The 15,146-nt window shown below is 38.1% G+C and overlaps 1 protein-coding gene across 1 annotated transcript in view; it reads right to left on the bottom strand.

Annotated features, from left to right (window-relative positions):
• Window positions 1-577: 577 nt before the first annotated feature.
• LOC120628725 (structural maintenance of chromosomes protein 1A) overlaps window positions 578-15,146 on the bottom strand; it is a 31,581-nt gene continuing 17,012 nt past the window's right edge. Inside the window, exons 15-27 of the mRNA XM_039897304.1 lie at window positions 14,771-14,902; window positions 14,082-14,147; window positions 13,058-13,191; window positions 12,344-12,465; window positions 11,248-11,429; window positions 10,613-10,735; window positions 10,219-10,310; window positions 7,363-7,507; window positions 6,787-6,891; window positions 4,663-4,737; window positions 3,759-3,937; window positions 2,003-2,180; window positions 578-833 (exon numbers count right to left, since the gene is read on the bottom strand). Of these exons, the coding sequence (XP_039753238.1) occupies window positions 774-833; window positions 2,003-2,180; window positions 3,759-3,937; window positions 4,663-4,737; window positions 6,787-6,891; window positions 7,363-7,507; window positions 10,219-10,310; window positions 10,613-10,735; window positions 11,248-11,429; window positions 12,344-12,465; window positions 13,058-13,191; window positions 14,082-14,147; window positions 14,771-14,902 (1,593 nt within the window). The 3' untranslated portion in view covers window positions 578-773. The remainder of the gene's footprint in view (window positions 834-2,002; window positions 2,181-3,758; window positions 3,938-4,662; window positions 4,738-6,786; window positions 6,892-7,362; window positions 7,508-10,218; window positions 10,311-10,612; window positions 10,736-11,247; window positions 11,430-12,343; window positions 12,466-13,057; window positions 13,192-14,081; window positions 14,148-14,770; window positions 14,903-15,146) is intronic.

A 15,146-nucleotide genomic window follows, 5' to 3' on the forward strand; every position in this document is an offset into this window, starting at 1 on the left:
TGCTTTTCTGAGATATTAAGTCCATCTCGATGCGAGATATACAGTTAAATTCCCACACATTATGATCCAAGTTTCGTTACTCCGAATTATTAATTAATTAATCCGAACATAGTTAAAGAAACAAAAACATCCGGATATGTATGGATATTGGATAGGAAGTATATATTTTATAATGAGAATTTTTTCTATCTGTAAACTTTCTAACTCCAGCGCATTCTAACACAGCTCATTCCCGTATTCATTCAATAATTCTGTCGTGTTTCCAAAACGACCAGTTACTTTACACGATACAGTAAATTCCAATTATTTTGTCCATCCTGAAAACGAGCAAGGTCACTTTGTCGGCCATAAAGTTTACAGACTTGTTATTCTTTTTAAGTTTATACATTCCCAAATATCCCCTCGAACCCCACTTGTAAGTAGCGCTCTTTTAGCGTCATCGCGTCAGACCTTTATACGATTATATCTGAAGCGTCATAAAATACCTGCGATACCATAATGGCGCTGCGAGCCTGATAGTTTGTTTAGGCATTTTAAAATGTAGGAAAATAGTATGCTTTTAGAAAATAAAACAAGATTATTTGAATAATTATTTTAATAAGTAATATGTGTGTCATGCATAAATACATTTAGAAAGAAAAAAACTCCAACAACTTCCCGTTCTGGAAGACTACGCCATATTGCGTGATAATGTCACCCGTGCGATATTATCGGCGTGGGCATAAGTTTCGTTGGACTCTTGTTCGTAGTTCTATTACACAATGAACAAAAGCTTAATCAGGGTAGTTCTCGAGGCTGAGCGTTATTACGTCACTCACGAGGCAATCAGCAGGCTGAAAATAAACGAAATTATTGTGAGATTATCGTTAATAACGCATTATAGAAGGTCACTTCCAATTATAAGTACTAAATGGGGGCAGAAGATAACCCAGATTGGATTTCTTGGGACAAATATAATGAATGGTTGGGGTAGCAATTATGGAGGTGAAAAAAAACCCTCTCTTTCTCTGACCGCCGATTGGCGCAGTGGGCAGCGACCCTGCTATCTGAGTCCAAGGCCCTGGGTTTAATTCCCACAACTGGAAAATGTTTGTGGGATGAAAATGAATGTTTTTTAGTGTCTGGGTGTTTATCTGTACATTATAAGTATTTATGTATAATGTATATTATCCCTTAAAAATATTCATCAGTCACCTTAGTACCCATAAAACAAGCTACGCTTACTTTGGGGCTAGATGGCGATGTGTGTATTGTCGTAGTAGATTTATTTATATTCATTATTTAACTTTCTTTGGCCGGAAAAGCTTGGACAGGGCTATTCCGACAAGAGCATAGCTCTTAAGTTATAAAGACGAAAAGGTAATTTGGATTAAGGAAAAGCAATATACTCAATCCCACATATATTTAAATATATGCAACGTGTAAACGAATTACGTAATACTGTTGAAGAGTGCATAAGGATATTTCATAAAGAATCACCCTGTAAAAATATTAAATCCAAAGAAGAATATATATTTTTCCATACAAACTAATTCAAAACATTCAAAGTTTAACTCTTATGACAACCCTATTGAAGATAAAATACCGACACACGCATAGTACCTATTCTAAACGATGCAAAACTAATAAAGTGACAGGAACTCTTGATTTTATTTTTGCGTGCGATGTTAGGGCTATATCTTATTTCTTTCAGTAAAAATTATGGCGGTGGTTTAATCAAAAGCTATTAGCGTTTCGGTTATCCACAGATAAGTCTTAGAGACAGTAAATAATGTTTGATTTATAAATTATTATTTATTTAAGAAATTCTTTATTGATCAATATCATTATACGAAACTGTATATGCACACATAAGACACGAATAGTAAAACCTAAGATAACATTTACTTAAAGGCTAAAAACCACCTATTAAAATATCCAGCATAATTAATAACAAGCATGTGAAGTAATATTTCTGTTTTCATTTACACGTTGTATACCAAAGACAAAAGCTTTTTCTTACCTCCGAGCAGATGCCAACCAGCGCGTCGGCGCACCCGTAGAACTCCTCCTTGAGCGAGATGACGATGGTCTGCAGCGAGCCCTTCTTGGACCGGATGAAGGACGCGACCTTGCCGATGTTGGTGTTGTCCAGAGCCGCGTCGATTTCGTCCAGAAGGAAGAACGGCGCCGGCTGGTAGCTGCGATTAACACAATTTTAATCCATAGACGTCAACTGCTGGACATATGTCCTTTGTATGGTCTTCCGACCAAAGCTAAGAGAAGAATTTTCGGCTCATGCATCATGAGATATGGATGTCAAAAATGGAGCCTAACGAAACAAAATATTCACAAACTTGACACCTGTCAACGTCAAATTAAGAGACAAAATAAATTTAGAAAATGTAAGAAATGCAATTAAAATTAAAGTCGTTATTAACTGACTGCATATGCTATATGGAGGTGGGAAGGTCATTTGATGGGGAGGAGAGAAAAAAAATCGGCTTACTGACGATAGTTGAACGTGACAACGTCGTAAGAAAATACTGATGGAATGGTTGCATTTTTCAAAAGAAAATTTTAATTTTATTTGTTTGATAGATATTATCGTTGCTATAAACAATTGACACCACATTCACTTTTCACTGCACTTCACCCTTGCCGAAAACATGTAAATGTATTATTGTATAGAAGCTGTCCACGCGGACGCATCGCTCACTCAAGTAGGAGAGAGACATGTCATACGCGGAGGCCGACTGTGCCTCTTTGTCGCTCGTTCCGCGCTCTCGCTTGCACGTCAAGCCTTTAATGGAACGCCTAAGAGCGAGGTAACGCCGCATACGTCATGTTTTTTCGTGCATGCAGCCGGCTCCATCGAATTATAAGACGTTGTCACGTCAAAAATGGGCTAAGAATATAACCAAATGGTGTCCCAGACAAAATAAAAGAAAGGGAGGCAGCGTGTTAGATTTGAGCGTATTAGAAGGGCTGGTGTTACCTTTGCGGAAACGACAAAAAAATCTTAAAACTGGTGTCAATCAGACTGTTTAATATTTAAGTTTATTATTAAGTAACTTTAGATTAGGATAGCTTTCATATTATTATTTTTTTTCTAGATTGTTCAATAAAGGCTATTATACTCCGCGAACAGCAGGAGAATCCGCATGGTGTAATTTATAATGACTTCAATCCGTATACTCCACACCAAACAGATCCTTGGCAATGTACCCTCTACGCACGTTTCGAGACAATTATTCATTGTAAAGTCAACATCTCCTGAGGATGCTTCGGTTTCATAGCGTCGAACCGACTGAGAGGGGAATACATAGTCCGCCCACTTTTTACGATGCGCGCGTACACCGTTACAAAAAACCGACCCGCCGAAGTTAGCTATAGAAGACATTTTAGTTTTTCAAAAAAAGGTTTGACAGTGTACACCCTCAATTGTCAAAGCCTGCGGGCTCATTCCGGTGATTTAATTGTACAAAAATCTCAAATTTTAACGTTCAGTTAAACATGGTGGTCCGATAATGAGATAACTAGATAATGCGTTATAGTCAAACTTACAATCCCTTTTTTCTATTGTTAGTGTTGTTTTCTCATTCGTAGAATGAGGCGTAAGATAACATTTTTGAAAAGATTTTTATCTAGTTACGCCAAGGAACATAAGACGCGTGTACATAAGAACACACACACGTTTTTTTTATAAAAACTATTTACCATCAACCAATGCTTTAATTTTACAATTTTATAAGTAAGTATGAAAGTCAGGGTCAAACCTGTGTATTGCGAAGAGTAGCGCGAGCGCCGCTACAGTTTTCTCTCCACCGGACAGGTTGGACATCGGCTGAAACCTCTTGCCGGGCGCCACGCAGTTGTAGTTGACTCCATCCAGATAAGGTTCCTCGGGGTTCTCGGGCCCTAAAAACGCCTGCGCGGACTGGTTCATCGCCAGGGACTGGAATAGACAGGTATCTTGTATATCTCGTCGATTGGTCGTGAGGTCCCCCCCCACTACTAATCCAAATTCAGGGGTCTCCTCCCACAGTGAGAAGGTGTTAAGGCCGTAGTCCACAACGCTGGCCCAGTGCGGATTGGTGGACTCCACGCACCTTTCAGAACGTTATGGAGTACTCTCAAGCATGCAGGTTTCCTCACGATTTTTTTCCTCCACTTAACCGAATCGCAGCAATGCATGGCGTATGTACTTCCCCGAACGAGCTCTGTCACAAAAATCTACACTACTGGTAGATCCATTATGTCATTTAAAACTGTTATGTTAACGAGCTATGTCACAAATAGCTTTACTACCGCTATATCCATTGATGTAAATTAATTGGATAGAAGCAGGCTTATTATTAATTGGATAGATACTTTGCCGAATACAGTGATATATGATTATGAAAATTTGGCTTTATTTGCTATACTCCTCGAAAAGCAAGAGAATCTGTATGGTGTTATTTATAATTTCTCCAATCTTTATACTCCACACCAAACAGATCTTTGGCAATGTTCATTGTGAAGACAACATCTCCTGAGGATGCTCCGGTTTCGGAGCGAAACGTGCGTAGAGGGTACATTGCCGAAGATCTGTTTGGTGTGGGGGAAAATGTTTGAAGAAATTATAATACATATCAATTAAAATTCATATGTTATTTAAAAGGTAACAAAAGAAAGAAATACCTTATAGATAGCGTCGATCTCGTTAGATACGTGCTCAAAGCAATCCATGAACTTATCGTGACGTTCCTTCTTTACCTGAAAATAAGGGGATGGTAAAAACATGACCTATGCTTTGTCCTATTTAGGGTGATATATTATATCATCATCACCACAATCACCATCATCACATCAAACCCCATTACCGGCCCAGGGTAGGGGTCTCCTCCCACAAAAAGAAAAAAAAAAGATTATGGGATTATGGCCACCACGCTGGCCCACTGCGGATTGTTGGACTCCGCACCTTGGAGAACATTATGTAGAACTCTCATGAAGATTTCCTCACGATGTTTTCCTTCACTGCTGCAGCAAGTGATATTTTATCAACTTATAAAACGCACATAACTTAGAGAAGTTAGAATTGCGTGCTGGGATTCGAACTCGGCCCCCCGAAAGTGAAGGCGAGCTCCTACCCAATGCGCTATCATCGCTTCACCGATATATTATATATATATAAAATATTAATTATTATATTATTTTTATGTATTTTGTACATAATATAATTTCTTCAAATTTTATTCTGTATTAGTATGGAGAATATTGTTAATATTTCAATATATTGTGTATTTTTAGTAGTCATCATTTTGTATTTAGTACCTTTATTTCACCTATACCACAATAAAATCACCTTATTCACATCCTGGGGTAGCTGGAAGAGATCTCTTATAGAGAAAAGATTTCCTTTGTACACTTCATATACAATATTTACTATTTATGGTACATAAACAATAAATAAATAAATAAATTATAATTTTGACAGCTTTACATGAGGTATTGTATCTTTAATGAACCTATTCGATTATCGATTTTTCTTTTCAGAGAACTGGTAATCGATAGTTTCATGGCAATATAATGTGGTCAGATTATAATTAAAGATACAAAAGATTGTATTATGTAAGATGTAGTATTACTACATTTATTTTTTGAGAAAATAATTTCCATCTATGAATTTTAAATGCTGAAATGACTGTCAAAAACCATGTAACCTTTACATATTGTGAGTGATTTTTTTTTTGTTTTTGTTTGCGTTTATAGAAAAAGTTATTAAGTACGATATCACTAGACATTAATTTATAAATTGAAGCAATATTATTTACTTATTTTACATCTTGTTAATACGACAGGGCCACTTACACCAATTAGATAGATGAATATACAATTTATGGATAACTATAACACAAACGAATTAAAGATGATATTAAACATTATAAAATACATATTATTATAATGTACTATAGTGATACTCTGCGAATATTGAAGTAAAGGTCATTTCTATATTCTCAGAGTATCTCTAAAGCTGTCCACCCGATATGGAAGAGATTGCATTGCTGTCCAAGAGCGCTTTGAGTAACGATAATGAACGCGGTATAGGCGCCATGCTTCGTGCAACAGTGTTACAGGATCCCCTCCTGTAACACTGTTGCACGAAGCCACCAATATTTTTTTTTCCTGGACGAAGGTTATTGGTCTTTTTCCGATGGGTCCGAGAGAGTCAATGAGAGATAAATTTAAAGATTTTAAAATTATGACAGTGTATTGTCAGTACATATTTGAAAATTTAATGTACGTATTCTATGTGACTGCAATAATTTAAACATTAGAAGTAAGAAAAAACTTACAGTGCAATATACTAGGTTACATAAAATTCATAATTATTTTAAAGAAAATCGCATACAATTCTACAATAAACTATTGACATGACATCTTGGAGATTTCTCTTAAAAAGTTCAGTATTAAACGTAAGCTTACAGAAAACTCCTATTATAGTATAAAGGACTACGTAATCGATAAAAAAGCTTGGGTTTGAATTATTGCTTTAATCGCTCGGTTGCTCTTCTAATAATTTTAAATGGCATTGTGAGATGGTGATAACTAAAAAAAAACACCCGGCTAAGTTTGTTGTGGGCTTCTTCTTAGACCAGGACGCGTTTGGAACCCTCGTAGCTTTAGTTTTAAGTTTACGAATGTGGTTATCGCCATCATCTCACTACCGTGTAATTCTTATGTACAGATCAAAAGTGCCACCTATGGGCCTACTTGAATAAAGATATTTTTGACTTTGACTTACTTCGTTCTGAAATAACGTACCTTTTCGAAGGCCAGTTTGGCTTTGTGCGCACGTTTCCTCGCCGCGACAAAAGCCTCGTTCGTGGCGTTAACTTTTTCGCGCACTTCGTTCAGTTTTTGCATTGCCTGGAATAAAAAAAAAAAACAACATCATATTTCGTTCAAAAGTAGTAGCATTTGTGTTGAATCCTATTAATACTAATTACTAATTGAGAAAGATTTTTGTTTGTTTTTGGTGGCCCTTTAAACCTGTGTGCGTCTAAAAATTTCCAAAGGGATCTGCAAAAAATGAAAAATCACTTGGATGCAACTGGGAGCAAAAGGCAATACTTCTGCATAAGGTCTACATGTTGCTTCTTAAATATTTTCAAATAGCACTGTGATGATAACAAAAAGAACGCCCGGCTAAGTTTGTTGTGGGCTTCTTCTTAGACCAGGGCGCGTTTGGAACCCTCGTAGCTTTAGTTTTAAGTTTACGAATGTAGTTATCACCATCACTACTCACTGATATGTGCTCTGTATGTTATCGACGCATCAAAAGTGCCATCTATGTGCCTATTTGAATACAGAGATCTTTGACTTTGAGTGGCGCTTTACCCTCATATTAGGCGCTTGGATCTTGTCGACGGTGTTCTGCAGCGAGTTGATAGCCTTCTGAAGCCGGTCGCCTTTGCGTTTTATCTCGTCCTGCTCTTCGAGCTCTTTCAGAGCGTCGTTCAGGGAGCTGTAGTCGACGCGGATCCTACAAAAAAATACAATATTTTAATTGTTCGTTTGCTTTACTAACGAATGATGATCTGCCAAGTACCAGCTTGAAGCTTTAGATTCGGTGGATCGTCACGCCAGGAGAATTATAGGCGACAATTCGGTAACACAGTCGAAACTACATAGTCTCCAGCACCGACGCAATGTTGCCTGTTTATCGGTTTTTTACCGGATATACATCGGTGAGTGTGCTCAGGAACTTCACAATCTTGTTCCTCCTTTCCCGTTCTACCACAGAACAGCGAGACACCGTGAGCGGTGGCATCCTTATGTGGTTGATATTCTATCAACACGCACGAAACGTTTTTTATCCACGTTTCTGATACGTGCCGCTAAGATGTGGAACGCCCGCCCGGCAACTGTGTTTCCTGCCACGTATAATTTGATTAAGGCTAGAGTGAATAGGCTTTTTCTAGGCAAGCGTGCTCCAACCTAGACCTCATCATTGCTTTCTAACGGGCATGATTGTCGTCAAACGCTGGCCTATTGTTCATAAAAAAAAAATGGCGTGCATAGAGTGCCGGGCCATAAGAGTGCAATACAACGATGCTTTCCGAATACTCATGGGCCGACCGCGGTATTGCAGCGCTTCGACAATGCTCGCCGAATCGGGAGTGCCTGACTTTTATTGCATTGTTAGAGCTCGTGTAGCATCCTTTTGGGAAAGGATTAGGAACTCTAACAATAGAATACTTAGGGTCGTCTGTGAGGCTATGCCGAGTCCTATTTCAGACTATTGGCTTTCTGTTCATCGAGACTGGAACAAAAAATAAACTAAGAACCTATGAAATCTGAAATAAGTTTATTAACTATTTCAGTTAGATGTAAGTTTTAATGTATATATATAATTATAGATTTCTTTGTATATAAAAGCTGATATATGGGTTTATATGACTCTAATAAAAACTTTATTATTATTATTATTATGACTAAAGGCAGTGGCGTGCATGGAGAGTATGCACAGTGTATGTAGATGATATAAAATCAAGAAAATCTCCAGTCCGAGTTATAAATAAATAAATATACTACGACAATACACACCTACGTTTTTATCTTTGTTGTGATTTAATTCAAATATGTGGATATTTGAAATAAAAAGAAAAAATAATTTAATACTCATAACATATGGACGCGATCATTTTAATAAAGTGTACAAAAATGGAATATTAAAAGTATCAAACAAAACAGTGTTTATACATCTACTCTTTGTATCAAACAAAAAAGACTAGACTACCACCTAGAGCCGGACACTGAATTAGGTATACCTAGAAATACTTATTCACACCATTCGCTCTACAGTGAATTTCTCATAACCTTAGAATTTAGTATTGAAAGGTTAAAGTACGGTAATACACTCTATAGACTTAGCGGGTACAAAGTGCTGTACTGTCTCTAGAGGCTTTTATGATTTGAATAAGGAACATCGTGCACGACGTATCTGAATTAAATCTGTCTATTCTAATATTGTTATCACGCTAACACGTATGATGGCTTCTCTGTCTCTCACCAGAAAGTGTGAAGCGTAAACTATAGCGCATAGATTGTAAACGAAACTCCAAAACTTGAATAATGCCTCACGAGGTGAGAAAAGCTGCCTTCGTTTTGGACGGCCCTAAAACCCTAAAAAGGTAAAACATTGCTTTGCTCCCTTGGTAAACAATCTACTATTATGCACGAGTGCATAAAATGGAATTTATGTCCGCTCACACATTGCCAAAACATATCGAAGACCAACATGAGGATAACAAACTTCAGGGTCTCCAAAATCGTTCTATTCGGTTCTCATTTTGCCTACGCAAATATGATCACGTTTCCGAATTTCGACAAAAACTCAAGTATAAGTCTATACTCCTATACGTCGTCGCCGGGATCTGCATTTAATTTCGCTTCTGTACTGTGTGTTATTTCGTTTAAAAAATCCTTCATACTTAAAAGAGAAGTTTACTTTTGTTGAAGCGCAATCCGGTCGAAGATCGGGATAGTTTTTGTTAGTTCTAAGGCTGCCTGGCAGAGATCGCTACTAAGCGATAAGGCCGCCTTTTGTATTCTGCTTCGATTTTTATGTTTCTTTTTTTGCTAATTCTAAGGTTGCCTGGCCGAGATCGCTACTAAGCGATAAGTCGCCTTTTGCATTCTGCTTCTATTTTTTATGTTTCTTTTTTGCTACTTCTAACGTTGCCTGGCAGAGATCGCTTCTAAGCGATAAGTCGCCTTTTGCATTCTTCTATTTTTATTTCTTTTTTAATTTTAAGGTTGCCTGGAATAGATCGCTACTAAGCGATAAGGCCGCCTTTTGTATTCTGCTTCTATTTTTATGTTTATTTTTTTTATTAATTCTAAGGTTGCCTGGCAGAGATCGCTACTAAGCGATAAGGCCGCCTTTTGAACTCTACTCCCATTTTTATATTTCTTTTTCTTGTACTTCATGTGGTGTACAAATAAAAAGTAATAATAATATTAATAGCCTAAAAAGTACGTGATAAACGACTAAGACACCGGGAGGTATCTTTGCATCGTTCGAGTCCATGTAGGACTGCGGTGCATCGATAATGCAGTCGTATGTATATCAAAATACCCACCAACTCAATGTCATGAACATTGGTTGTTAATCAAAGTTTAATTGTTTACCCACTTTATAGATTTACTGTAACGTACGACTAAAAGCGTGAGAATTGGAAACTCATTTACCTGGATTCACGTCGCTGTAGCGCAGCGCTGGACTCTGAATCACCCTCTTCCTCCAAACTACCCTCCAGCAGAGGGATCGAGATGTCTTCGATCTGTTCACATACGAATACTCCTTGATTCAAAATTTAGTTCGAAGTCCTACCCACTGTTCTACCACCGCTTCAGTTTAGCGAAAGAGTTATAACAAACATGTAACATATTTATGGAGTTGCGGCATTTCTTTGTCAAAGCTTCGAACCAGACCAGGCGAAAATTCAGAAATTATAGATTAATTGCCCCTGCCGGGAATCGAACCTGGGTTCCCAACTTAAAACCACAGCGCTCACCGCTGCGCCAGGGAGGTCAAATTGCAGTGAACTTGCAGTGGGATAAAAAAGAAATAGAATTTGGTAACCTTGCACTGTCGCAATATGTTATGTCGCTCGCTGCGGCGACTCTCGATGCGGGACTCGATGCTCGCGATCTGTTTCTGAACCGTCTGGATGTCCTTCTGTATGCTAGCCACTTCTTTGCGGGCCTGCGGATGAAGAGAATACGCTTTACGAAAAATACACCTGTATGTCTGGGAGTTGTTCATTAGTGTGAAGTCCAGCAGCCCACACTCGGCCAGCATGGTGGACTAATTATTTATTTATTTACTAGCTTTCCAAGGGAAACAAACAGTACTTACTATTAGTACTCAATATTAGTCGTGTACACGGTTTCTGTATGTTCATAATTCGGTGCAAAACATTATATGTGACGTATACATAATATAAAAAAGGATAGTCATTTAATACAGAAGAGTATTTGTTCACAAAAATTACACCTTATTAATTATACAAAGTATGCGATTTTAAGTTCGTGTGTGTGTGCGTGAGTGCGTGTGTGTGTGCTCGTGGTGTCAAAATTGAGCTTTAACAGGCTGCATATAAGATCCATTTTACTCCGATGTTCAAGTATACCATCCATACTCGAATACAACCTCTCGATTGCGATCTAGCAAAATCTTGTACTAGGGCTACAGAGCTTGAAAGATGTGGAACTCACCGCGGACACGGCGTCATCGGCCTTGTCCTGGGCCGCTCGGGCCGCGGTTCGGTCGGCCTTGAGGGCGTCCGCGCGTCTAAGTTCGCGGTCAATGTCTTGTCTCTGCTTTGTTTCGATTTGGCGACTGGCCTCTAATTCATCCTCGCCATCTTGCACTGTGCGCTCCCACCGTGTTACGTTCTCTGTTACATCAATCAAAATGTTTTGTTGTTATAAAATTGATAAGAAATAAAAAAAAAAGCCTTTATTCTACTTCTTACCAATTATTACATTTTTATTAATTTTTAATTAATTTGATAATTTGAATAAAGCTAATTTTGTGATGTCCTTTACCGCGTAAATAATAGGTCTCATTCAAGGTAGAAGTTGCCTCATCAGCGTAGCCTCCTCCTTTTTTTCCAAAGATCCCGATTCCTACATTTAGTTATCCAATCCGTGCCAATTTTCATCTTTGCACCTTCTTTTATTGCAAGATTTCAAATATATATTACAACCCCTTAAAATTACTACAGAACCAATAATAATAAAAAAAAAATACTACCAAAACTTAAAATTTTAGCTTTAGTTAAGGAAAAAACCATCCTACAAGTGAAAGAAGAAGAAAGAATGGAGTTCTAATCCTAACTACTATACTAACTAGAAAGAAACAGTGTGTTTATTTGATCTGCCTTTATGCCTGAACTAAGCAACGAATCAACTTGATTTTTGGCATAGAGTAATTGGAAAGGATGGAGTTTTTTTTTTATTTAACTACAAGTTAGCCCTTGACTGCAATCTCACCTGATGGTAAGCGATCATGAAGGGAGTATGGTAGTCATACCCTATAGGTTTCTACGCGACATCGCACCGGAACACTACGGCACGTCTTTTTCGGTTGGGTGATAACTAGCCACAGCCGAAGCCTCCCACCAGACCAGAGAAAATTCAGAATTTATAAATTCCCAAATTGACCCTGCCTGGAATCAAACCTGGGACTCCCACTTAAATTAACAGCGCTCACCGCAGCGCCAGGAAGGTCATCAAAGAGTTAGATTAAGTTTTTGTTAACGCGGACAAAGAATGCGGGCAACCGTTCTAATAAGCAGGAATTACTCACTCTGCGTGTCGCGCGATCGCTCGAACTCCAAGTTGGACGCGATCCGGTCGATTTGCGCCTCGAACTCCATCCGCTTCTTAGCACGTTCCTGTTGCGCGCGCAATTCGCGCTCCTCGTACTGACTGCGGACATACGGACACATTTTTTATAATTGAGGCACCAAGCAGATTGCTCACCTGATGGTAAGTGGAAACCATCACCTACACACAGGTCAACACTTCGCAGGGCATGCAAGGAACACGTCCCACAACGTGGCGCCCTGTGACCATCAACCTGTGGCAACGGTATTAAGCTTTATATGCAGCAGCTTCTTGTGAAGAGCTCCGTCACAAAAAGATCTACTACAAAAAACAGGTAAAATAAAAAAAATAAAAACCTCGGACGTTTAATTTAAATACGTACACACATGCATTCACGCACGCATGTACGCACGCATGCACGCACGCACGCACGCAAGCACGCAATGCAATTAAGTTCCAACTTAACGTATCAATTACACCGATATGCCGCGGAAACGAAATGACTGAGCATATTGCCTAAATTATTAAGTTTTTAATTAAAATCCTGAGTGCTTGTAATGCTGGAACAAATTTCAGAATTTACTTACAATGCGGTTTGAAGTGCTTTTATATCACAGGTTTTGTCGTATCTTACTCTTTTTACTTGTTACCGACAAAGAAGTGACGTGAATAAAATGAATATATAATCAAGTACCGTATGTTGGCGACGCCGATGTCCCGGCAGAATCCGCGGAAGACCACGTCCTCTACGTTGTTCATATTCTCTTTTATCTCCTGTATTTTGGCGTCGCGATCGCAAATCGTGCGCTCGATCTCTTCGATTTGAGGCTGCGGACATTAAAGCTTTTATTAATTTGATCTTATATATAATATAATTTATGGAGTATATATCAGTATATCGTCTTAGGGAAGTAAAGAAAACCTGTGTGGGGCTGAGTATATGCTTTTATAACACGCTACCGAAAGTAATATTAGATTTACCATTACATAAGTTTAAATAATGTATAAAAACACAATTTATACATCGAGGTTACTATACTATTGATGAATTTCTTAATGCCTGGAAGCAAACCGCTCCGCTTTTATCTCACACTAGATAGAACAAAGATTGTTAAATTATAAAAAAAATGTTGGAGAAGAGCAACTGGTGAGTTTCTTGTCGGCTTCTTCTCGGTAGAATCTGCCTTCCGAACCGGTAGTAAAGTCACTACAAACAGACATGCTTGACGTTTGAAAAGTGACAGTGTCACTCACTGATCACTGATCTAAGCCTTCTGCATAAAAATTGTGGTGACTTAGGTGATATTATATTGGCAGGCGTCCGCGTATCATCCCAATAGTCTATTTATTTATTTATTCAAAGCACCACTAACAGAATCACATGTAATACATTTGCCTAAGGTATAAGATACATAGATATACATATATAGATAGATATAGATAGATATATATATATATACTACGTAGCTACAACATGCTTGATAAATATTCAACTAGGGTTAGGGAGTATGGGAGCAGAATTAAACCCGTACCCCTAAATCGCTTAGCGTATAAACGTCTTTAAAGGTGGGTGGTAACTAGAAATGGGTGAAGCCTCCCACCAGACCAAACCAGAGAAAAGAGAAAACCACAGTATTCTCCGCTGCGACAGGCAGGTCGGTCAGTTAACTATTATTTTAAACCGTTAGCGTTAGAAATTAAACAAAATGTGATCTCACCCCGAACATATCCATTCTGCGCTCCAATTCGGCGAGTTCCGCATCGAGAGTTTTTATTTGTTTTAACTGCAAACATCAAATATATGTATATAAATAATTACTAGGACACCATCAACGCAAGGTACCAACCACTACTACTCGATTTATAGAAATGATTTTAATCCCAAGTATCAGTTTTCACATGAACAAAACAAGGATGGCCAACCCTAGCTAATTGTAATATCTTGACATCAAACATACATTGTATAGAGATAGGCTTTGCGGCTACTTTGCGGAAATCCATGATATATTATCAAAATTAAGCTTAATTTGCTATACTCCGCGAAAAGCAGGAGAATCTGTGTGGTGTAATTTATAATTTCTTCAATCCTTATACTCCACACCACACAGATCCTCGGCAATACACCCTCTGCCGATAGCTAGTATAGCCAATTAAGCTTAATTTTGATAATATATCAAACATACATATAAGTGTCATGCGTGGATGTGAATGTTGAGTTTAAATTAAATATTATTATCGAGGTCCTTCATTTTGTTTTCTCCTGTTACCATAGTTATACGTGAACCAGCTTGGCCTTCAATATAAACAGCTATGATGTTATGGTTGTCACCGCGTATTTTTTTATAAGAACTTGACCAGTTATTTCTTTTGAGAAAGAAAAATCTCCTTTCCATTTGAATGTATTTACCGTAGTGTCGCGATCCGTTAGTGCGTATTTGAGCCGGGATTCGAGTCCGCGAATCTGCGAGTCGACGGTCGTAAGTTCAGACTCCTTGCGGGATTTCTTCATAGACTCACGCAACTCCTCAGTCAGTTTTTCCTGCAATTATATATTCAATATTACTAATATTATAGTCGCGAAAGTGTGTTTGTTTGTTTGTCTTTAACCCATAACTCAGCAACCAATCAACTTTTATTTTTGGCAAAGTGTTAGTTAAAAGGATGGAGGTTTTTATAGGTTTAAATGCCAGGGAAACAAACGGTTGCAATGGAATTTGTAATAAACCGTAAATAACGCTGACGAAGGACGCCGGTAACAGCTAGTAAGATATGAGAGAAAATCG

Source organism: Pararge aegeria, chromosome 13, assembly GCF_905163445.1.
Source record: "Pararge aegeria chromosome 13, ilParAegt1.1, whole genome shotgun sequence".
In the NCBI taxonomy this organism is placed as follows: domain Eukaryota; kingdom Metazoa; phylum Arthropoda; class Insecta; order Lepidoptera; family Nymphalidae; genus Pararge; species Pararge aegeria.